General features: G+C 33.3%; 1 protein-coding gene across 1 annotated transcript; it reads right to left on the bottom strand.

Moving 5' to 3' along the window:
* Nucleotides 1-17,031: 17,031 nt before the first annotated feature.
* Nucleotides 17,032-20,853, bottom strand: LOC149538197 (subtilisin-like protease SBT4.14). Its single transcript, XM_089802432.1, has 10 exons — nucleotides 20,761-20,853; nucleotides 20,568-20,671; nucleotides 20,354-20,451; nucleotides 20,048-20,194; nucleotides 19,843-19,951; nucleotides 18,697-19,213; nucleotides 18,041-18,138; nucleotides 17,593-17,817; nucleotides 17,379-17,487; nucleotides 17,032-17,226 (listed from the first exon to the last, which is right to left on the bottom strand). Exons 1-10 carry the CDS (start codon nucleotides 20,851-20,853, stop codon nucleotides 17,032-17,034), a joined length of 1,695 nt encoding a protein of 564 aa, XP_089658558.1.
* Nucleotides 20,854-22,104: the final 1,251 nt, after the last annotated feature.

Here is a 22,104-nt window from a genome sequence, read left to right as displayed (position 1 = left end):
AAGGCATACCCATTGTTCTTCTTCTATTCCTTGCATTTGAAAAGTTTTTTTGAAAGCTTCAAGTTTTGGCTCTCTAATTTTAATAGTGAAAGTTATTCACGTTATAAGTCTTCACTCAGTTTGTTAGTGTTTACTGAGCAAAACTGTCACTCGGCAATTGTGAGTGTTGAGCAAATTTTTAGGTTTAGGGTTCTGAATGATTTTGATTTATATTTTTCACATGGTATCAGAGCTTTGAGGCCCCACACCAATAGTGATTTAGGGTATTTGTTTTTTTGAGATATTTGACATGGCAGGAGATGCAAGAAAGATATGTTAGTAGCCACCACCCTTCAATAGACAAAATTATGATACATGGGTAAAGAAGATGACCATAATGGTTGCAAATGATTTATGGGAGTTTGTAATTAATGGGTTCGATGATGTTATAGACCCAACACAATATGTTGCAGTCACCAATAATCAAAAGACTTAGTTGAAGGAGTCAAGGAGGAAGGATGCTAAGGCATTAAGTTTGATTGAAGCAGTAATGACAGAGACAATATTCCCCAAGATTGCAGTAGCAAATTATGCAAAAGAAGCATGAGATATCTTTGAGACAAACTTCAAGGGGACTAATAAAGTCCGTACTATAAAGCTATAGAACATAAGGAGGGAGTTTAAGAACTTTCAGATGAAGGAAAATGAATTAGTTGCAGACTTGAGTTCAAGAACCTCCAATGTGATTAACCAACTAAAGTCAAATGGAGAATACTATCAAGAGCAAAGGATAGTGGAGAAGATATTGAGGAGTTTTCCTCATAAATATGACAATTTGGTCATGACCATAGAAGAGGCAAAAGACCTCACTGTTTTGACAAAGGATTAGTTGATAGGTACTCTTCAAACCCCTGAGCATAGGATCAATAGATCTACATCTTCTTCTTCCCAAGAGCAAGCATTCAAAGCTCAGTCAAATCCAAAAGGAAGGGGGAGAAGAAGAAATGGCTCAGGCAAAAACTCTAGAGGCAGAGGCCGAGGTAATGGAGGACAAACAAATGCTGCAGCAGAAAGCTCAGGAAGAGCAGATGGAGCAAGTAGCTCACAAAATACTTCAAGAGGAGGTAAGAAAAACTACAACTCAAATAGGAGTGATATAGAATGCTACTATTGTCATAAATATGGGCATTATGCAAGTGAATGGTGGAAGAAGCAAAATGATCAGTTAGGACAAACAAATGTGACTGATGTGAACATGGGAAGTAGAAACAATGACACTACCTTCATCATGTGTAATGTTGGTGAAGAAGGAAGCCCTAAAATTTGGTACCTCGATAGTGGATGTAGCAACCACATGAGTGGTAATGAAACTTTTTTTAATTCATTGACAAGAGTTTCAAATCTGAAATTAAAATGGGTAATAATGGAACCCTACCAATAGTGGGCAAAGGATCTATTATGGTCCGCACCAAGAAAGTTGAGAAAAAGGAAATACAAAATGTATATTTTTCCCCTAGTATGAAGCATAATTTGATGAGCATTGGTCAGATCATTCAAAATGGATACAAATTGCTGATGGAGAATGACAAGTGTGTCATCCATAAAAAGGATGGGAGCAAGACCATACTTGTAGTAGTTCAAATGATAAAGAACAGAATGTTTCCCTTGAGAATAGAGACATGTTTCTCATCTCAAGTTGGTGCTGCACCTCCCACACAATCATCTCTAAGGAGAGTGATTGAAGACCCCTCACGGCTATGGCACCTCAAGTATGGTCATCTTGGCTATGCTGGTTTAAATTTTTTGTCAAATAAAAGAATGGTAGAAGGTTTTCCACGTATAGGAAATTCATGTGACAAGTGTGAAGCTTGTATTTTGGATAAGCAACATAGGCTTCCCTTTAATTCTGGAAACTCTAGGAGGGCTAGATATCCATCAGAGTTGGTGCATACCAACCTAGTTGGTCCTATGCAAGTTACTTCCATTGGGGGGAGTACTTACTTTATGACATTTATAGATGATTTCAGTCATAAGACATAGGTGTATTTCTTAAACAATAAATCTGAAGCATTTGAAAAATTTGTAAAATTTAAAGCCTAGGCTGAAAGAGAATGTGGACACTATATCAAAGTCCTAAGATCAGATAGAGGAGGGGAGTATACCTCCAATTCTTTTGTAAATTTTTGCAGGAAACATGGTATAAAGAAAGAGCTCATAGCCAACTATACTCCACAATAGAATGGAGTGGCTAAAAGAAAGAACAAGACCATTGTTGACATGGCAAGGAGCATAATGAAAGAGAAAGGTCTCCCAACTAAATTTTGGGGAGAGGTTGTGGCAACAACAGTTTACCTAATTAATAGGTGTCCTAAAAAGGCATTTTGTGATAGAATTCCAATGGAGGCATGGTAACGAGGAAGATGGACAGTTGAACACGTAAGAGTGTTTGGATGCATTGCATATGCACATGTGCCTAAAGAGAAAATGCAGAAATTGGATGAAAAAGGTGTGAAGTGCATCTTTACAGGGTACAACACAGAATCTAAGGCATACAAATTGTATGATCCATTGAACAACAAGATGATTCTCTCAAGAGATGTGGAATTTCTTGAAAATCAGTCTTGGTATGGCCCAACTGATGAGTCACCAGGCACTTCAAGTAAAGTGCCAATTATGAGTGAAGAAGATGCTGATGAACAGTAAGAAGAAGGAGCAAATAGAAGAAAAGGCAAGTAGGTTAAGTCATTGCCAAGATCCTCTAGGCATGATTGAGTGTCAGTGCCAAGTACCAGTGAAGACCGAGCTAGTTGACAATGCAATAGCAGTGAAGATTCTGATCCCAAACTCTCCTCCCTGCTACCAAGAAAGACCAAGAGTCTTAGGGAGATTTACCAAGATGAAAGGTATGAAGATTATGATGAGAACATTAATTTTGCATTATTTTCTCATAGTGATCCAATATATTTTGAAGAAGCTATTAAGAAGAAGAAATGGTTTAAGGCCATAGATGAGGAAATAGATGCTATAGAAAGGAATGAGACATGGGAGCTAACTGAATTGCCTCCCAAGAAGCAAGTGATTGGAGTGAAATGGGTCTACAAGACCAAATGCAATGCTGAAGGGAAGATTGATAGGCATAAGGCAAGGTTGGTAGTCAAGGGCTAAAAACAATAGTATGACAAAGATTATGATGAGACATATGCCCCGGTTGCAAGAATGGAAATCATGCGTGCTGTCATAGAAATTGCAGCTCAGTACAAATGGAAGGTATATCAAATGGATGTGAAGTCTGCCTTTCTAAATGGTGTATTGAAGGAAGAAGTATATGTGGAGCAGCTACCTAGTTATGAAGTAGCAGGTGAAGAGAACAAAGTATATAGATTGAAGAGAGCTCTTTATGGGCTCAAGCAAGCTCCAAGGGCATGATACAGTAGGATTGACTCATATTTGATGAGCAATGGCTTTAGCAAAAGAAATGGTGAGCCTACTCTCTACATCAAGCCAACAAATAGAAATGTGTTGATTTTTGTCTTGCATGTAGATGATTTGATTTTTACTAGTAATGACAAGGCTCTAATTGGTGAGTTCAAAGAGGCCATGAGAAATGAATTTGAGATGACAGACTTTGGTCTCTTGAAGTACTTTCTAGGCATAGAAGTAAAAAAAATGCATGATGGCAGCTTCATCTCTCAAGAAAAATATGCAGGGCAAATCTTGGAGAGATTTAAAATGCAAAACAGTATGCCAGCTCCCACACCAATAGCAATAGGTCTGAAGTTGAGTAAGGAAGACTCTAGCAAGAGAGTGGATCCAACATTATACAAGAGTATGGTTGGAAGTTTAATGTATTTGACTGCAACTCAGCCAGACCTAATGCATGCAGTAAGTCTGATTTCCAAATTTATGGAAACACAAAGGATTCCCATTGACAAGTGAGAAAGAGGATCCTGAGGTATGTGAAAGGTACCAAGGAATTTGGGATTTTGTATAATGCAAATGATGATTTCAAGTGTATTGGTTACCCTGATAGTGATTGGGCTAGAAGTATAGATGATAAGAAGAACACTTCTCGATACATGTTTCATATGGGATCGGGTGCAATTTAATGGGCATCCAAGAAGCAACCTATTGTTGCTCAATCTATAGCAGAGGCTGAATATATAGCAACAAATGTAGTAGCGTGTCAAGAAATTTGGCTAAGGAGGATCTTAACAGATTTGAATGAAAGACAAGAGCATGGAACCACAATTTATTGTGACAACATCTCATCTATTGCATTGTACAAGAATCCAGTCTTCTCTGGGAGAAGTAAACATATTGAGATCAAATATCACTTCATCAGAGAGTTGGTGGAGAATGGGGATATCAAGATGGAATTTTGCAAGTTTGAGCGGCAGCTAGCAAACATATTTACTAAGTCATTAGGCATTGAGACTTTTGTACACCTAAGAGAGTGTCGTGGTGTAGTTGATTTGGATCAGTAGTGATCCTTGTTTGTTTAGGTCAGGATAAAGGGGGAGTGTGCAAATATTAATTGCAGTTGGTTGTTTCTCCCTGGAGCCAAATGCCCACCTACCACCCCTGACGGATTGCAAAATAGTCATAAACATGAATCCGGTAGGTGAAATTTTGAAATCTTAAAAGAGGGGGAAAAACATAACAAAAGTTATGTTTTGATTCATTTATTCAGTGTGTGTGCGTTCAGCAGAATAGAGAAAACACAGAGAGCAGAGTGTTCAATGTTTAAGCACATCAGAGAGAAGTTGCAGAGAAAGTGATCAACAGATCCAATTTGTTGCAAGGACAGAGGAAGTTTATTTCATGATTGTAGTTGCACGTGCTTCTTTTTGTCATCCTATAAGTTCATAGTTTGTTGTTTGATTCGCCCTGTTGAAGCAGTGATTGCTCTAGGCATTGTAGTATGCAACCATTAGAGCTATAAGTTTGAAGTTTTAGGGTTACTTTAGGGTTTTCTAGTTGAAACCGAATACTCCAAGATTTTGTAATGATTTAATCTAAGTTGAATAGAAAGCAAGCAGGCCTACCCATTGTTCTTCTTCTTCTATTCCTTGCATTTGAAAAGTTTATTTGAAAGCTTCAAGTTCTGGCTCTCTAGTTTTAATGGTGAAAATTATTCATGTTATAAGTCTTCACTCGGTTTCTTAGTGTTTATCGAGCAAAATTGTCACTCAGCAATTGTGAGTACCGAGCAAATTTTTAGGTTTAGGGTTGTGAATGATTTTGATTTATATTTCTCACACCAGGTGGCCACAAAAATATCCATTTATTTAGGTATCAAAAAATTGAGTTGTGACATCTTGTCGTCATCTAGAATTATATTAAATGCAATTGTGTTTGGGTGATACATCAAGATGTTCACACTTGGTGCAATGATGTCTTGCTGACAACACATTCCATCATATTGGGTTATATTATTCCATGCAACAATTGTATTAAGCTTTGAAGAATATCGATTTATTTTCTAATGTTATATAATAATATACCTTCATAATGTTCGGTATAACTAGATTGTGACCTTGTAAAGAGAAAGAAGCCAATTTTGGTGCAGGTATTGTGGGATTAGTAGTTTTTTGAATTCTCACAATCGGATTGCTGAAGAATTAAAAAAATAGAGAAGTGTTAAAAAGTTGTCCATGGATCTCAACGAGTTTATCCTCACCCAATTTATAATCTTATAACACAAATTACCTTATTGAAGATATGTAATCTAGCACAAAATGTGCTTGTTGACCAGTTATTCTTGTGGCAGGGCCAAAATAGATATCTGCCATCTCAGGCTGTGTAGTATCAACAACTATTATCTGGAGGATCTCCCCTTAAATATCATATACGAATGATGAAATAAAATTTGTTTAACACTTTTAGTCCAAAAATTGAGTCTTAGTGTGTACCTATATGCATATGTCCACTCTTAAACATCACATACTAATGATGAAATTAAACTTGGTTAATACTTTTTAGCCTAGAAATTAAGTCTTAGTGTGCACCTATATGTATTGAATTTTACCTTGCAACGTCTCTGTTAGAACCTACTTCATTTATCAATGGATACCACTTATTTTCCATTACATTTGTGTTTTAAAAAAATTGTAATTCAAAATATTGAAAAAAAAGAAGTCCAAACAATTAAGTCTAGAAATTGCTGAATGATGAGATTAAAATATGTAAAAACCTACTTATCTCATAAAACACTAATTAGAATAATATCTCACATAAAGAATTTTCTTATATTATGAATCCTTCTCACAATATTTAACTATTTAGTAGCAATTGTAACTAATTCCAGGTGCTCTTCCTAAAGAGTTTAAACATTTGATTACTAAAAGTGATTCCATGATTATTATTCAAGCCAACATTTTCATGTTTTGTCCTAACAAGAATTTTCTTTACATTCTTCTAGCCATTTTTCTTCCAATCTCACAATCATAAATGATTTTTTTATCATTTGTAGACTAAGGAAGTTGAACACTAGGAAGATAATTTTGAGCATGTAGAAGATGAACCTTAAACTCAACAAGAGAGGGATAATGAGCTTGAAAACATTTTTCAAGATGATCTTGTTGAAGGAAAAAGAAGAAAAGAACATGTTTTAGCAAAATACGTAAGAAGACATCATGCACTAGAGTAAGTCATTGGAGATAAAGAATCTAGTGTTATGCTAAGAAAAGGAATCGGAAATGATACATGTTTAATTTGTGAATTAGAGTTCAAATCTATGAAAGATGCTTTGGAGAATGAGGATTGGATACAAGCAATAGATTAAGAAATTGAGAAAATTGAAGAGAACAAAACATGGACATTGGTAGTGAGACCTAAAGACAAAAATATTATTGGAACAAAGTGGGTATTCAGGAACAAGCTTAATGAAAATGGTGAGGTCACAAGAAACAAGGCTAGATTGGTATGTAAAGGATATGCACAAAAGGAAGGTGTTGATTATGGGAAAGCATTTTCCCTTGTAGCAAGACTAGGAGTTAGATCACTACTTGCATATGGTGCTTAGAAATAATTTAAATTATATCAAATGAATATCAAATCTACATTTTTGAATGTAATATTTGAAGAAGAAGTATACATAGAGCATCTTGAAGGATTTGTGGATCCTAGCAAGAAAAAATATGGTGTGTAAGTTGCACAAAGCTTTATGTGGGTTGAAAAAAGCCCCTAGAGCATGGTATGAAAGACTGCATAACTACTTAATAAATATTGGTTTTGCAAGAACAATGATAACAAAAATCGGTACTTAAAGACTGGCAAGAACAATAAAGTATTTCTATCTAAAGTTTTTGTTGATGATATCATTTTTGGAGGAAAGGAAGCATTATGCAAATCATGTGCTAATGAAATGAAGAAGGAATTTCAAATGGAAATTTTTGGTGAGACCAAATTCTTTATTGTCTTACAAGTATATCAAATGAAGCAAGGTATCTTCATTACTCAATACAGATATATCAAGGAGATACTAAATACTTTTGGGATGGAAGATTCTAGACCAGTTAGTACACCTATTATCACTAGACAACATTTATCTAAGAATGATAATTCTACCAATGAGAGCCAAACATTATATAGATTAATGATTGGAAAACTACACTATGTTGTTCATAGCAGATGTGATATTGCATTAGGAGTTGGGATAGTTGCAAGATTTTCTACAAGTCCTGAGGAAAACCATATTATGATAGTGAAAATAATAATGAAATATTTGAAAGGAACAAATGACTATAGAGTGTATTACAAGAAGAGTGATAGATTTGAACTAAAGGTAATTAATGATTCTAATTGGAAAGAAATCTTGATGACAAAAAATTAATAAGTAGTGGTGTTGCATTCTTCATAGGAAAGAGACTAATTTCATAGACAAGCAAGAAACAAAACTTCATTTCCTAGTCAACAACTAAAGCTGAGTATGTGTTAGAAGTAGTGAATTGTTCAAACATCATATGGATCAAGCAATTGTCTAAAGGTATGAAGAAAGAAATTTTTGATCTAGTGGTTATCATTTGTGATAACACTAGTCCTATTAATATATCAAAGAATCCTATAATTCACACAAAGAAAAAGCACATTACTATCAAGTATCAAATTATTTGAGAGAACTAGTCCAAGACCCCAAAAAAAAGAAAAAAAAAAGTAAAATTGGAGTATGTGAACATTAAAGATAAAATAGATGAAATATTCACTTAATATTCATTTAAAGATTATCATGTGTATCTTAGAGGTAGATTAGGGGTGATTCCCATAGACAAAGCTACTTAAGAAAATATGGTACTTTGAATCAAATGTGTTGATCAAACTATCTTACAAATTGATAAAAACATTTCTATTTTGGTGTTGTCTAAGGTAGTAGTAAGGAAGAAAGAAAAAAATGATGGATTAGTCATACAAGATGTCAAATGAAGAACTCAGAACTGATATTTACACGAGGAGATGTATGAGTTGAAGATGTCTTTGACATTGTTGTCAAATAGGGAGAGATAATCTAGTTACTAAAAGAAACATTATCCAGTAGCGAGAAAGATTATTTAGAAGAAGAATATCATAATAAAAGAGGGGATAGTCAAAGCTGGTAGAGATGTCTAAGAGGGAGATATTCCTTAGAGGGAGTTCATCTATATTAGAGTAACAAACATGAGAATCAGAATAAAACTAAGGATATTAATGAAGATCTTATACATTGAGGATGTTACTTTAGAAAGAAATTGTTTTGGATTGCATGGTAACTTGAGGTGGTGCCATCAATGCCAAAGAGGGAGATTGTTTGAAACTACAATCAAAATAATTATATGTTATCATTGATGTCAAACCTATTGGTGAGATAGTTTTCTATCTGATCTAAGTGTCATATTTATTTCATTGATGAAGAGGATTTGAGAAGTTGTTTATAACAAAAGTATCCATATGAAAGGCTGCATTATGCAAAGGAAAATATAAATAGATACTTGATTAGTTGGACTTTGACAAGATAAAGTAATTATTTAAATCATGTTGCAAAAGGAAAAGACAATAATGCTCAAGTCTTAAAGGTATGATAAAAGATAGATCAAGTGCATAGGTTTGAATGAGCAAAAGTGTAGAAACATTACAAAATATAAAGTACATGCTGAGTGGTTCTAGTGTTGACCGAGCACTAAAATAAGATGAGAAAAATTAGTGTTGACTGAGCATCAATTATGAACAAGTGATAGTGTATGTGTCAAGCAATAGATTTAGTAGCGACTGAGTACCTTGTAATGATCGAGTGTAAAAAGACAGTGTTGGTTGAGGAATAACATTTTAATAGTTTATGAATATCGTAACTTCCAGCTAACTAAATTGATTTCTTGGAACATGGAAAGTGTGTTGAAGATAAGGATCAATGAGTTAAATAATTTAATTCTAGGAGAGGATTAGGTAAAAAGTCAAAGGAATGGATTCAAAGAGAAGTTTCTAGAAAACAAGAGGATAAAAAAATTAATGATTAAATTCACTATATGTGACAAATCTAATCATATACTCTAAGATCTATGGTGATGTTTTAGTAGAAAATGATCAAAATTGCCAATTTAACAAGGTATAAGGGAGAAATTTTATAGTATGAGATATGTTACAGGGAGTTGAAATAGCTACTTATGTTATTGACTTGCAAATCTAAGCAGAAGTTTGAGAATAGGTGAAGAAGTGAAGAGTGATTTCTTGAAAGTTTACCAAGAAAATCTAAGACTAAGATGAGAATAAAGGCTAGACACTAAATTATTTTATGATGTAAATAGATATTTGTACATGCAAAGTGAGTTGTACTTAATAGATCAAAACCTTGTTGTTACTTTCTAACCATTATAAATATTATTTGAAATTATTTAATCAACGTTGACCTAACAATCATATGTAAATCCTTTAGCAGGGTGACATTATAATGGAATGCTCTAAAGTCATCTAACAAGGCCACTCCTAATAGGGTGATTAATTTCTTTAACAAGACCACATTATATAGTGTGTTTTGTAACCTTTGATAGGGTTGGCTCCTAATAGAGCTCACTTCAAAAGAGTGAAAATTAGTGACATGTTGCTAGTATTTTCTTCCAAATTGGGTTTCTTCATTAAATCCTAGTGTCAAAATTGTGTGGATGTTATTTATTGTGTTAATATTTACATTTTACAATTCTATTATATTTAGTATAGTAGATGGCTAGTTGATGTTACTAAAAGTTGGTTGTAGAGACCAAGCTATGCAATGATAAGATTTGAAGTTCACTAAGTGTTTGTTCAATTGGTACATCTGGACCTTGGATAATTGATTCACCCCCTCCCCCTTCCCTCTTAGTTATTATAAGTATTCTAAAAATTACTAGGAGAATGATGCTTGGATTGATCCTTTACTATCCCAAGTGAAGGTGCAATTTAATTCTTTCATTATAATTGTAGTGGAAGATAAACTTATTTGGGATGAGAAAATACAAGATCATTTTGTTTATGGATAATGAGCATGATTTTCATGGTAAATAAAATTTAACCAAATATTTTAGAAGAAGCTCATTTAGAAGGAAATATTTTCTCTTCCCTAGATTAGGAGGAAAAGAAAAAGGATAACAAGGAAATGATCATGATGAAAGAATCAAATCAAGGCCCGTAAGTTAATAAAATTAATAGGGAGGAAAATTCTCTAATGGAGGAGATCTCTAATAGGATAATCATAATGATTAATCTGCTAGTTATTAACTCCCAATAATTTGAGTAGCACGAACGAGAAATTAAAAAAAGTCCCATTCCTCATCCTTCAAGAGTGGAAGATTACTTCACTAGTATGGACAAATGACCTTTCTTCCAAGATGCTCTATCTTTTCTGATCTTAGGGAAAATGAACATAAATATTTTGGTAGATTTGGAGGATGTGGATTTTGTAAAATCATCTTTTTCTAGATGATATTTCCTCCTATAATAATAGGAAGGTTTAAGCCAAGGAGAATGCTCATGAAATATATGATAATAACTCGCAAAGGAACATGAAGAAGGTGGAAAAGGAAATTAGATCATCCACTTGAAGTAGAAGGTTAACCTATGGATCACAAAAACTAATGTGGGATCCTCTAAAAATCCTGTGGGGAGAAGGACAACTAGACAGACCAGAGAAATAGAAAGCATAGTATAGAAAGTATACAGGATTCTACCCCAAAGAAATGGAGATTCTATCTTGGAATATCAGAGGGTTAAATAATCCTCATAAGAAATATGGTGTGAGCAATATTTTTAGATATATTAAGGCTAAAATGATAGTGCTCCAAGAGAGAAAGATTCCTAAAGAATAGGTGGAAAAAAGTAAACTTTTTAAAAATGGAGTAGTTCTAGGAAGGAATGTAGAAGGCGCATCTAGAGGTAATGTGATTTCTTGAAATCAAAATATCATTATTGATAAATTTTTTTATTGTGATGGTAATATCATTAATTTAAGGTTTCATCAATTGAGAGATCATTTTGCTTGGGTCATATCTAATAATTATGCTCTAATAATAAAGCCTTGATGATGAAATTTTGGGATACGATTCCTAATTTAAGGACTACTTTTAAGGACTCTAGTTAGATAATAATATGATATTTTAATACCATCTTATGTAATATGAAAAAGAATTGAGGGAATCATTGGAAATGTAATGACAAGAAGGTGATTGAGAGGGGGGGGCTAGTGAATTAGGAACCACTTAAACATTTCCCACTAAGATTACTTCTTCTTTACTTCTTTAGATTATCTAATATACTTTCATGCATGAACATAAAGAAATAAAGGAATCAACACCATAATACTTTGAAAAAATATTTGGTAACCCATAAACCCTCCAAGGAGAAGGTAAAACTGCGGTGGGAATGACACCCACAGTGATTCACTACCATAGTAATAAAGTTGGCCTATTAGGGCTTACAATTGATCACTTCTAGTGATCTACTCTATTAGGATTATGAAGGAGTATTAGGTCCACCTTGTGAAAGAAATTTTCAATACAATGAAGTATGTATTCTATTAAGATATCCTGCAAAGGATCTTTAGGTCCACTTGGTTAGAGGATTTGACTATGCACCTCTTAGGGTGAATCAACAAGATGATCTCTACTTTGCAACAAGATTTTCAAAAAAAATTCCTTTGAATAATATGATCACCGAATTGTGATGGATGAGTCTATGTTCTGCCCTTTATACTTCCTTGTAGCCTACTTACTTAATTTGCTCCATCTTTTCTCCTTGTCTTCATATATATCTCATATTACACTACTTACATATTCCACACACTTAGATAAATGAATTTTTCTTCCTTATATACCTTTACACAATAATTTTATACAAAGTTGGCACAAATACTAATGCTTAAGAAATACTATGCACATGGTGTTCTTTTGATTCTTGGGCAATACAGTAAGCTCGAGTGACATTGTGTATTGGATGCTTGGATAACTCTATGACAATCGAGTGATATAGGATAAATAGTTAGCGTGGTCCAAAGAAAGAACTTGACTTACACTATGAAATAAATTCACATTGGGAACTTGGTTTCCATTGATAACTTAGTTTATACTATGAGCAAGTGGTTAGCATTGTATAACCTTTATCTTCTCAGGCTGCACTAAAATTTTCTTACTAATGGAAATCTTGGTTGTAGTATTAACTGACCTTCCTAGATAACTTAATTGGTTTGTCACTAATTGACAATATGTCTTACCATAGGATCAATAGGGAATATATACTAGATATGTCTGATTCCATCTCCAATGAAGCTATAGTTGATATTGATCTAAGATGCACTAAACATACTTTGTCCAATAGAAGGGCACATGAATGACCCAGTCAAGTTACATTGAATAGAGCCCTAATTTCCCATGACTAGATCCAAAAATACTATTTCTCTCTTTTCTTATTCTCTAAGATTAGATCACACCATTTTCTCATTGATTCCTCTATGGATCCTATCTCAGGCAAGAAACATTTTCCCGATGTGAAAAAATATGGATGAACCATACCATTTTTAGAACATTTTCGAAGAATGGTTGGATGTCAAGGTTGATGGTACAAAAATGTATATGATGGTTGGAAAACTTAATAATGTTAAGAAGTGTATCATAATTGCAAACAAGGCCAATTTTTGTCATACATTAAAGTATTTTAAATGATAACCATGATAGAATCCAAAAGGAGGAATATACTAATCTACTTTATGACATGGAAAATGATCTCTTCGTCAAATGTCATGATATAATTGCTAAGGAAGAGATGTTCTAGAGGAAAAGATCAAGATCAACTTATGTGGCTGAAGGGGACAAGAATACCAAATACTCCCACATTTCTAATCTTAGACACAACTTTTCCAACTAAATCAAACAACTTAATACTAGAAGAGGTAGAATCAATGAATATGAGGAGATAATTATATAAATGAGGAATCACTTTTCTTTCCTCGTTAGTGCCAAGAATTATCTCAATGCTAATGACCAAGAGAGTTATTACATATCATCCCAAATATAGTATCTGATAGTCGAAACAAAGACCTTGTGGCCATCTTGTCATCATCTAAACCAAAAATTGTAGTTGTCTTTTGAAGGTGACAAAGTCCTAGGACTAGATGATTTTCCTATGTTTATTTTTTTGAATATGTGACACATTATTGAAAAAGACATCTCTACTACTATTAAGGATTTCTTTTGTGCTCATTGTCTCCTAAAAGTGGTAACTCCACTTCTTTTTTAATGATCCAAAAAATTTTGGGCACTGACACGGTTGATCAATTCTACTAAGAAATCTCTCAATTTCTTTAGATACACAATTATATCAAAGTCCTTTCTTGTAAAATGTTTTAGTTTCTTCCCAAGTTGATCACTGCCCAACATAATGATTTTGTTCCTAGGAGGGACACTTTAGACAAAATTATTGTGGTTCATGATATTGTACATTCTTTAGTTAAATTGTATAGATAAAAAGAAGAGAATCACCCTCAGTAACCAATTTTGGAATACCCAAACTAAGAGTTATCTCTAACCCCAAAAGAAGGCCCATAGCCTCTACCACTTTGCTTGACATCTTACCACAATTCCATGCATGACCATTGATATAATTATAGTGATCATCCCTAATAGCACCCCCTATATACATAATACCATTCCTTCCAAATCCGTCAAAATTAAGCTACAACCAATTTTTGGTAAGGGACTTCCATTTCATGCCTTTCCTTTGTAAAGTCTTGGCATTTTGCATTTTTTCAACAAAGTGGAAATTATTCCAAACCTCTACCAATTTCTTTTCAAGTTGTGTGAGAGGAAGAGGGCAAGGTTTCCTTTTCCTAGTGAGAGAACATTTCCTAAAATCTTTGAGAGGATGGTGGAATGGATACTTCTAGTTGAAAGTGAATTTTTGGGTGTTAGTGTTAAAAATTCAAGAAATCCCCATGTAGTTCAAAACATTCAACAAAATAGAAAATGCATAAGAGCAATGAATTAATAGGTGGGGGATCTAGTTTCTTCATCACAATTACATAGAGCACAACAATTATCCATGTCTTTGGAGATTATCAATTGTGATGATACTATTATTGATTTACCGACCACCAAAAAAGATTAATCTTTGGGAGGAAGTGAAAATTCCAAATATACCTCTAGTGTTTAAAGGAACATCTTGAGCCAATGATGTTGTAGTAGGTCAATATTAGACTAAAATATCCCCAAAAATTCTTGTTATTGATAAGTTGTGTATTCATGTTAATAGAAATATTATAGAAAGTTTATTGTAAAAAATCTCACATATTTTTTGATTATTTTGCTAGGTGATGGTGGTTGTTTCTTTGACTATAATAGACACACTCTTTGATTTGTGTTGTTACATAATTGTTGTATCTAGGTTTAGAGCTTATAACTGTCATTGAAATAAATGATATATAGAGTATTAAAAGATCTTTAATCAACATATATTAAATCTTAGATGATTTGGAAAATAAATCTTATATTTAGAAGAATTCATGGAACTAGAATTTTTTAATTAAAAAAAATTGTTATACTACAAAACATTAGATTTGATAGCCCAATAATGTTAGGATACATAAAAATTAATGGTATATAAGTTATATTTTTAAATGAAACTTCTTATAAGGAGGGACCAAAAATATAATCCCTAAAGTAAGGAGGCTAATATATAGAAGAATTCACAAAGCTAGATTTTCTTAATAATAAAATTTAGGAATAATTGCAAATATTAGATTCGATAGCCCACCAACTTGAGTCTACATCCAAATTCATGGTACATAAGTTACAAAAAAGTTATAACTTTTAGGTGTATCGATAGTCCAAGAAATTGAGTCTATGCCCAAATTCATAGTAGATAAGCCATAGATGAAATAAATTATAATTTTAGGCGAAGGCACTTCTTATAAGAAGGGTAATATCTAATTTATTAATATAATCCTTTTTAGGAAATGAGAAAGGAGAAAAAGAACAAAATGGAAAGAATTGTTTTGAAAAGATACACATTAAAAAAGTCTACCTATAAAATGAAAACAATCTTTAAAGAATTAAAAAGCTCTATTTTACAAGCAAAAGAGTGCAAGAAATTGTTGAAATAATCCACATTTAGAAACATTCATAGAATTAGAATTTCTTGATTATTAAAATTAGGTATACCGTAAAATATTAGCATTACTAATCCCAAATATTGAATCTACATCCAAATCCATGATAGATAAGTTATAATTTTAGGTGAAGAGAGTTCTAATAAAGTGGTCAATGTCTAATTTCTTAATATAATATTTTAAAAGAAATGACAAAGAAGGAAAAAAACAGAATAGAAAGAATTGTTTAATTAAGATACACATTAAAAATGTAAACAATCTTTTAAAGAATTGAAAAGACCTCCTTTAGAAGTAAAAGAGCGGAAGAATTTACTGAAATAAGATCCACATTGAAATAAAAGTGAAAGTGTATGTCATAGCTAACAAAATACAGCCAATTATTTGTCTCAAGCAATTTAAATGAAATATTGGGCTTGAGATCTAAATCCACGTTGAGTCAGCATACACATATATTGCGCTTCTCACCTTGTAGTTACCGGAGGACCATGTTAGGAAACCTGAAGACCCGGTCTTGGCTGGTTGCGTGTTTGGTCCACCGCTAAGTGTGAGAGTAAATGATAGCTTCTGATTTAGAGATGAAAAGGTTAATGTGTCTGGTTTCACGGTGGCATTGATTCCAGCTGGGAGAAATACAGCAGCCTTGTATGTACTTGCTGGAACTCCTACATTGGTAACAGTTCTTGGGAACACAGCTTCAAAAGCTTTTCCTGGAGCAATATAAGCAAAAATTGTTGGATAGTTTAGTCCTCGCCCTGGATTTGGGGTTGTTTGTATACCAATACAGGTAATTGCTTTTCCTGTCAAGGTTTTAATGTCTGCATCACTACAACCATCCCTACAAAGCATATGAACGTAATCAACCTCGCCTGCATCATAAATAAGCCCTGGATCGGTTGCCTTCTATGGATTGATCTGCCCAGCCCCATAAGCTAACTCTGCTTGCCCATTCTCTCGAAAACTTCGATCTATTTTTGTTGCTGCATCACAACTTAAATTGTTAGGGATGGAAAGTATAAACAGCTTAAACAAATGAAAGAGCATTGCGGAAGATATCTTATGTCGTGCAAATAATAGAACATTCCAGAAAAGATCTTATGTCATACAAGTGAAAGAACATTGCAGAAGAAATCTTATGTCACACAAATGTTAGAACATTCCAGAAGAAATCTTATGTCATGGAAATGATAGAATCATTTCAGAAGAAATCTTATGTCATAGAAATGATAGAATCATTTGAGAAGAAATCTTATGTCATAGAAATGATAGAATCATTTGAGAAGAAATGTTATGTTTTACAAATTATGTCATACAATTGATAGAACATTTCAGAAGAATCTTATGTCACACAAATGTAAGAACATTCTAGAAGAAATCTTATGTCATGCAACCCAGAATATCTCTAGTGGATTGGAAAAATCTAATAGCTCTTATTGAATACCTGTAGTCAAGAGAGCCGATTAGACAGCGGCAGCAGACCAATTTTTATGAAACGCCTTAACCCACCCTGCTGCTCCTGAAGCGCGAGGGCATGCCATAGATGTACCGGATAATATATTGAAGGAGGAGGTCCTTGTGTCTCCTTGAATAGTACTAAGTGGAATTTTTGGGGAGAAGGATGCAAGGATATTCACACCTGGTGCAGCGATGTCCGGCTGATAATACATTTCATCATATTGTGTCATATTCCAGTGTACTATACTATTAAGCTTTCAAGAGTACAGATTTCTCTTTTTTTTCTACCATTAACAGTTTTTGAATTGTATTTTAGAATAACAGAAGTCCAACTTTTAAGAAAGAAACATACCTTCATAATGTCCGGTGATACATTATTGGGACCTCGTGAAGAGAATGAAGCCACTCGTGGTGCAGGTCCTTCGGGGTTTGCAGTTTTTTGAATTCTTGCGATCGGATTCCTGACGGATTGCAAAACAAAACAAGAAAAGTGTTAATAAGTAGTTGTTCACAGATATCAAGTCACGATTTATCTTCATTCACATTATACACTGAGTAAAGTTTACCACGTTGAAGCTATATAATTCAATACAAGTCTTGCGTCTCTACGAGTAATTTTTGTGGCAGGGCCATAAAAGGCGTCTGCTGAATCAGGGGATTCATCGGTAGCTACAATGGTATCCGCACCACCGGCAGTATAAACCGTATAATCTACTTGATACTCAGTGAAATAGCAAAGAACAATATTTCCACTCACTTTATTGGGATCCAGAGAGTAATATTCATAGTTCCTGATAAATTCAAACGAGCAATGATAAGAACACAAATTACACAATTCGTATTATGTACAACATTATTTATTTCCAAATTTCATTGAGTCACTCACTATTAAGCATCACACACTAAAGAAGAAATTAAGCTTATAAAAATAAGTCAAGTTTTACTATTTAACACTTTTAACATAAGAATCAAGTCTTAATGTGTGATGTTTAAGCAGGCCTCATTACTTCTTACTGAGAAGGTTGATTGCTATATCCTAGATTAGAAATATCCCCTCCAAATACTAACGGATACCAGTTTTTCTCCATGGTGTATGTGTTTAGAGCAATTCCCTGTAGAAAGTTATTATTTAAAATTAATTAAACTCTCGTAAAAATGATATAAAGCTAATTCAAATAATTCTTTAAATTAGACTGCGTATAGATTTTTTAAATTTATATTCTGAATTATATGCAATGATTTGTTCTGATTAAATAAAGTCAAATAGAGCTAGAATCCATTAACAATAAACTAACACCAAGTTCAATCTGATAAAGTCAGGAGTTCACAAAAAGTGAGACCATGCAAAGCAGTAAGCAGTTAGAACTAGAACCAGAACATACACTAAACTAAGATCAACACAAAAAGAACTTTAAACTGTTTAACCGACAGAGAAGAAACCAACTTTAAGAAAACCAGCACCCAACATCCACAAATAATAATTTAAGGCTTAAGGAAAGAATAAAACGTTAGGAGATGGAATGTTTTATAAAAATAAACGTTCTAATTTTACTTCACATAGATTTCATATTTCATTGCTAAAAATGTGCCTATTCAAATTCTATAGTCCAAACAAAACAAAAGCTATTGGTATAATAATGTTTTATAACTAGTATTAAAAAACAAATTACCTTTATAGTCTGATTATTTCCAAGAACAAGCTCAGTATCCATCCTACGATCAATGGTTGTTGCTGCCACGGTTAGAATCCATGGAGCAACATTACCAAAAGTTCGTAAATCAGGTCCAGCGTTTCCAGCAGCAGCTGATACCAAAATTCCCTTCTGTGCTGCATCAAATCCTCCAATGGTAACAGAGTCCAAAAAGTAGGGACCAGCTTTAGTCCCAAATGACACAGAAAGAATGTCCACACCATCATGGATTGCTTCATCAAAGGCTGAGAAAATATCTGCATCACCACAAGCTTCATTAACCCAACAAACCTTGTACATAGCAACCCTCGCACCAGGGGTTCCACCACGGGCAAGTCCATCAGTAATGCCAAAAAGGTTTGCATTCTTTACAAAATATCCAGCAGCTGTAGAGGAGGTGAGCGTTCCATGGCCTTGTGCATCCCTTGGAGAGCGGTATTCCGATTGAGATAGATTATTTTTCGAGGCATAAAAGTACATTGCCCCTATAAGTTTCCTGCACATTCAAACATATATTCACAATATATTAAACTTTTTAACATGCTGAGGGAAAGTAGCTGAATTGTTTTATTTGCAAAATTTAAAACAGTTCAAAGAATTGAAACAAAGTAGATCAATTTACTTTTATTAAAGAGAAAATTGAAATCTATTTATTGAATATTTATTGATCACTCTATATCATTAGAACTAAAGCAAGTGTTAGGAGATGTGCAATTGTAAATTAAGTTATAAATGTTAAGAAATGTAAGCATTCTATTTACAGTCTCTTTGATTCTGATGATAGATTAGAGGGTAAAATTCAAAATATTGAAAACATTAAAAATTTAATTTCAATCAAAAAAATTATAAAGCATCACAGAATATTTGTAAAAAATTTGTTTTCTTAAGAAAAAAATAGACTTGAAAAAATAAGTCAATTTTAGCTATTTAACAGTTTTAGTCTAAGAATCAAACCCTTAATGTATTATGTTTAAGCAGTGTCAAATAACAATAATACATATACACAAACAAAAACAATTGTAAAAACCATCAATCATAAAAATTATTTCAGAATTCATTTAATAAATGCCCCCAATAAGATCAATGAAATATATCAATAATAAAATGGCTAGATATGAATCTAACTTGTTACAAGCAGGAAAATCCAAGATCACTTGGCAACCACCCTTCCACCTAGCAGGTAGAGGAATATCAAAATCTTTGTCACTAAAACTCTCTGATTCTGGCCATATTCCTACAACACAACAGACATGCCAACTACTGTGACATTAATAAAAACATTAATAGATTTGATTAAAGGAAGCAACAAACAATATAAGTGCAAATTTACCTGTATCTATAACCCCAATAACGATGTTGGCCTGATAGTCAAGCTTGTAATCATGAACCGATGAATTCAAGCCCACAAAATCCCACGACCTAGTAGTCGAGGGTTGCCGTGTCTTGCTCTCAAACACCGAAATAACGCCATCCATGTCTATATTTCAACAACAAAATACTAAATCTATACAAGCACTTCGTAAAGAATAATATTATTCTGAATGTTTTCCACAACAAGGTTAAATTTAAACCATGAAAATATCTGTAACTAAGATTGAAATAAGGATTTCCCCAATATCTCTAGAAATTAGGTTACCTCTGAGTTTTGAGGCATCGGATGGAGAAAGTATAGCTGCAAACACACGAAAGCTCTTCCCATAACTAGCCATCAGAGATTTCTTAGCTTCTTCGTTGCTGTTCCCAACATTACATATATATCAGCTCACACATTTTATGGTACACATTTAATACAAAATCACTCCAAACTCGTGATTTTTAGCTAAAATAGATTATAATGAACATAGAATAACCTTCCATGTACAGATTTAAGCATTCCATGGTACACAGAAGTAGTTTCTTCGAGGGATTGCGCGCCACATTTTGATGGAATAGAGCCCATGTAGACTATAGAGACCTAATTTGACAAAACAAAAATGTTCCATCACTAGTAAACATTACTGAAATTCTTGTGTTCTATGAAATAAAAGAGTAAAATAAGCATACCTTCTTATCCTCAGTAAACCCTTCTGTGTAGACCAACATCATCGTCACCGAAAACCCCAAGAAAAGAAGATAGCTTTTCCCGGGGGCTGCCATTGCAACACTAATGTTAGTGTTACACGGAGGAATCCTACGAAACTATCTACTAGTTAGTGTGTTGATTTTATTTATAGAGGGTATTGTTACCACTTTGTTGAATCAGACCTTTATTCTATTTCAAGCTTTTCTGATAAAGATTTGAAGGTCAACAAAACTCATCGGCAGCTGTATCATGGATTTTAGAAAATGAATGAAAGCATACCTGATATTATTGCTGTTGGACCGGAAGAAAAAATTATTTAAGGAATGTAGATGGTGAAAAAGATGATTTTAAAGATTGATACAGATTTTGATTCCAGGTAAGATGGACTTGTTTGCTTAATCATGCTCAAAACTATATTTACCAATCGATAGTTATTATTCATATTTAAAGTATGACAAATTAGGAAACACAAATTCATGCGTGTAAATCATAGACTCATATATAGAGAGATGGAGATAGTTTAATTGTTATTTTCTGAAATACATGTTTATTAGCTGAGAATATTATAATGAAATTAACTAATCTATTCAATCTTTTAGTATTTTTAGTTTCAACATTGGATCTAATAATGTCTTCTATTTTCAAATGGTGAATGTTATTCTATTACAACTTTAAATGTTGATGACAAATAATTTGTTTTTAATTTATGTATGTGTGTGTATAATTAATATTTAATTAGCTATTTCTAATAGTAAAAAAAATAATATTAAGGGGTAATCAGATTTTTATCTAGAATATACAACATAGAGTTTTGAAAGGCTCCCTCCTTCTTGGAAGGGATGTGATAGGGTACTTCGGTCTTAAATCTAGGTTGTACATCAATCCCATAACCAAAGATAAAATTAGATATCATGGGACATCTAAGGTTCCAAGAGCTAAACATAAGAGTTTCTTACAAGTGGTTTTGAAAGGATTCTCCAGGCTTCAATAAAAAGCACATACTCCTAAGAACAACTGCACCTATACAATAATACTCCACCTCAATACTTATTAGCACAAGAGAAGAAATATTAAGGAGAAACCACGTCTTCTTGGCTGCACATAACTCATAACTCCAGATCAATAAGATCATTATACCCATCAATAGAAAACATAAGCAAGACAAAAAAAAAAGAGAAAATAAGAGAGACCGAGCATAGTAAAAAGGAAAACAAAACCACAAGCACAATAATGCACAACAACACAAAAAATGCACAACCAAACTTCACCATAACCATTGTAGCCTAAATTTAGCAATTCTTAGTCATAGTAGATTAAAATTAGAA

Source organism: Cupressus sempervirens, chromosome 9 (genome assembly GCF_028749045.1).
Source record: "Cupressus sempervirens isolate cs-2001-9-10 chromosome 9, ASM2874904v1, whole genome shotgun sequence".
Taxonomy (NCBI): Eukaryota; Viridiplantae; Streptophyta; class Pinopsida; order Cupressales; family Cupressaceae; genus Cupressus; species Cupressus sempervirens.
The sequence above is the reverse complement of the archived record's forward strand: the minus strand, read 5'-3'. Positions and strand labels throughout refer to the sequence as shown.